At 38.2% G+C, this 2,500-nt stretch overlaps 2 protein-coding genes across 3 annotated transcripts in view; both read left to right on the forward strand.

Annotated features, from left to right (window-relative positions):
* Positions 1 to 2,500, forward strand: part of LOC138011123 (uncharacterized) — a 121,460-nt gene that overhangs the window by 39,865 nt on the left and 79,095 nt on the right. The gene's annotated exons all lie outside the window — the stretch shown is intronic.
* LOC138011606 (sphingosine 1-phosphate receptor 1-like) lies at positions 210 to 1,224 on the forward strand. The gene has a single exon (XM_068858686.1). The coding sequence runs from the start codon at positions 210 to 212 to the stop codon at positions 1,116 to 1,118; it is 909 nt and encodes a 302-aa protein (XP_068714787.1). The 3' UTR covers positions 1,119 to 1,224.

The following is a 2,500-nucleotide window of genomic DNA, read 5'->3' on the forward strand; positions in this document are numbered from 1 at the left end:
CGATGCAGGTGTTTTTCCAAGTTGATGTTTTCCGAGTGGGAGGAGAAAAGGACTTTAAAATGCATGTTATTAACTTGTTACCATGGAAACGAAACGACGAGTGATTGATAGGATCAGCAAGATATTTGTTCATTGGGTTGCTTGATAACCGCTGCTATAAACGAAGCCCCTATTTGCACGTCCGTCAGTCTTCCCTGATAAATCAAGGTATGGCCAGCAATATTTCACATGAAGGTAGCTCTTGCTTTCATCTTCCTGATCCATCCTTTCATCTTGTTTCGGAACGTTATTTCGTGAACCTTGTAACAGCCATCATAAATATTGTTTCTTCGCCATTTGGTATCGTTTCAAACCTTTTGATAATGGTTTCCATTTTAAGTAACTCGCGTCTTCGAACGCCATCAAATCTTTTCATATCTTGCCTTGCACTCTCTGATGTATTAGTTGGTCTTTCAGTTCAGCCGGGTTATATTGCCTATAGACTCATGGAAAACCAGCTTCGTTCAGTTCCATGCTTTGTAAGAGTCGCTTACGCTAATGCGTTCTACATTTGCTGTGGAGTTTCTTTCATGACTCTGACATCCATTTCATACGAGCGATTTGTAGCCGTTCGGCTACATACTAGATACAATGAGACTTTCTCATCGCAAAGAGTGCTGAAGTATGTGTCCGCCATCTGGGTCTTCAATATCCTCTTAACTTGCCTACAATGGGCAGGAATTAGTAAAATATCAAGAGGGGCACATTTGCTTGTGTGGTTTTGCTGCCTTCTGACTTCCATCATTGCAAACATAAGAATCATGTTATTTTTACATCGGTACCAAAACCAGGCGAGGTCTATCAACGTAGTTTCACAAAGCATCCAACAGAGGAGAGCAATCACTCGGACAAAAACTATTTGCATGATTGTTGGAATTTATTTCCTGTTAAACTTTCCAGTTTTGTTTGTTACAATTTATCACCAGATTTTACAACAAGACATCAGTTACAACCATTACAGCTGGGCGGAGACTGCTGCTTTTCTGAATTCATGTACAAATCCACTTATCTGTTATTGGAAAAACCGTCACATACGTCAAAGTGTGAAGTCAATATTGAGGAATTTGAGTTGTTGCTAACTCTAGCTAATATCATGTTTTATTCAAGAAACATAGATACCCTGGTGATCAGTACAATTCCATAGTTAATGCCATTCAATCGTGCATCGATTTGACAGGGATTGATTGTCTGGAACACCACGTGCCTTACACGCAAGCGTCACGTGACTATGCACTGTTTCTAAATCTCTTTCAGCAATTGCCGAGTAGTTGGTAAGACAGCCGCGTTATCTTTCTTTGCAGGGACCTGTAAGATCTAAGACGGCGACGAAAATGAAAATCTCTTGGAACTGTTTGAACCTTTTCAGAGATTGTTCCAGCTTAAAGTGCCACAATGATCAAAAACTTCCTCCCTTTTTTTCTTCAGATTTTGAAAGTGTGTTTGCTTAACACCTGAATGGCAAAATGTTGAGCTTTGACTTTTATCCAAAGGTTGTTTACTTTGTATTCGTGCTCCGCCATTACTCACGAGGAAACTGACCGATTGGACCTCAGAGGGTTGGATTCAGGAAACAGTGATGTCATTTACTCACTAGCTTAAAATGCAGCTTATTATATATTATATACGTCTGAAAGCCCAAAAATTAATTCTGAACCTTTGACGTCATTTTCTCCTCGATCCAGCTTTTTAAAGATCTTAAGTTAGTAGTGGCGGACCATTAAATAGGAAAATTCCAGTTAAAATAAAAACGTGTCTTTTTTAAATCAAGGCTTAAAAGTTTGGTCGCTTACTGTTTAGTTAACATAGTTTTGAAATCGGCAGGTACAAAAAACACGTTACAGGTAATTGTTTGATCCTAAACTCGGGTGAGAAATTTATTTAGTTGCGGATATGGCTATTGACGCTGATTATGATTCTTGCTTGCACGCACGGAATGAAAATTAATGGGAAGATTTTTTTGCCTCTAATAGCAAATATGTTGTTGGTTTCAATAAATGTTTTCGCTAGAAAAGTTTTTGTGAGATCTTTCGGCCTTTGTGGATTCATCGGGTTGTGTAATATTCGGGCTTAACTAATTTTTATACACAGGTTGAAATTTGATACGCGTGCAGTTTTCATGATAAAGATGACAGGAGTTTTAGCCGTGTTCTTTCTGGCAAATGATTAATAGGAAGCCACAGTTTTTAACGTCAGAAAAATATTCATTTACTCATTCTAGTGTAAAATGAAGTTAATTTGGGAAGCCCACAATATTTCTTTAAGCTCATCTATTGCCCATTTAGGTAAATATTTACGTTCTTGACAAAATTAAAAAATTTTAATTATTCTAAAAACTAGTTTACCTAAATTGAAGAAATGCTGCCGAGGGGAAGGCTCGTGCCCCCAACTGGGCCTCTTTCTGGACCCCATTCGAGACACCGTGACGTCATTAAATTTTAAAATCAAAATCGCAAGGTCTTTT

The sequence above is a fragment of the Montipora foliosa genome, chromosome 7 (genome assembly GCF_036669935.1).
Source record: "Montipora foliosa isolate CH-2021 chromosome 7, ASM3666993v2, whole genome shotgun sequence".
Taxonomy (NCBI): domain Eukaryota; kingdom Metazoa; phylum Cnidaria; class Anthozoa; order Scleractinia; family Acroporidae; genus Montipora; species Montipora foliosa.

What these genes read in the sequence shown, in the direction of transcription:
- LOC138011606 (XM_068858686.1), top strand. Translation starts at nt 210, where the DNA reads ATGGCCAGCAATATTTCACATGAAGGTAGCTCTTGCTTTCATCTTCCT.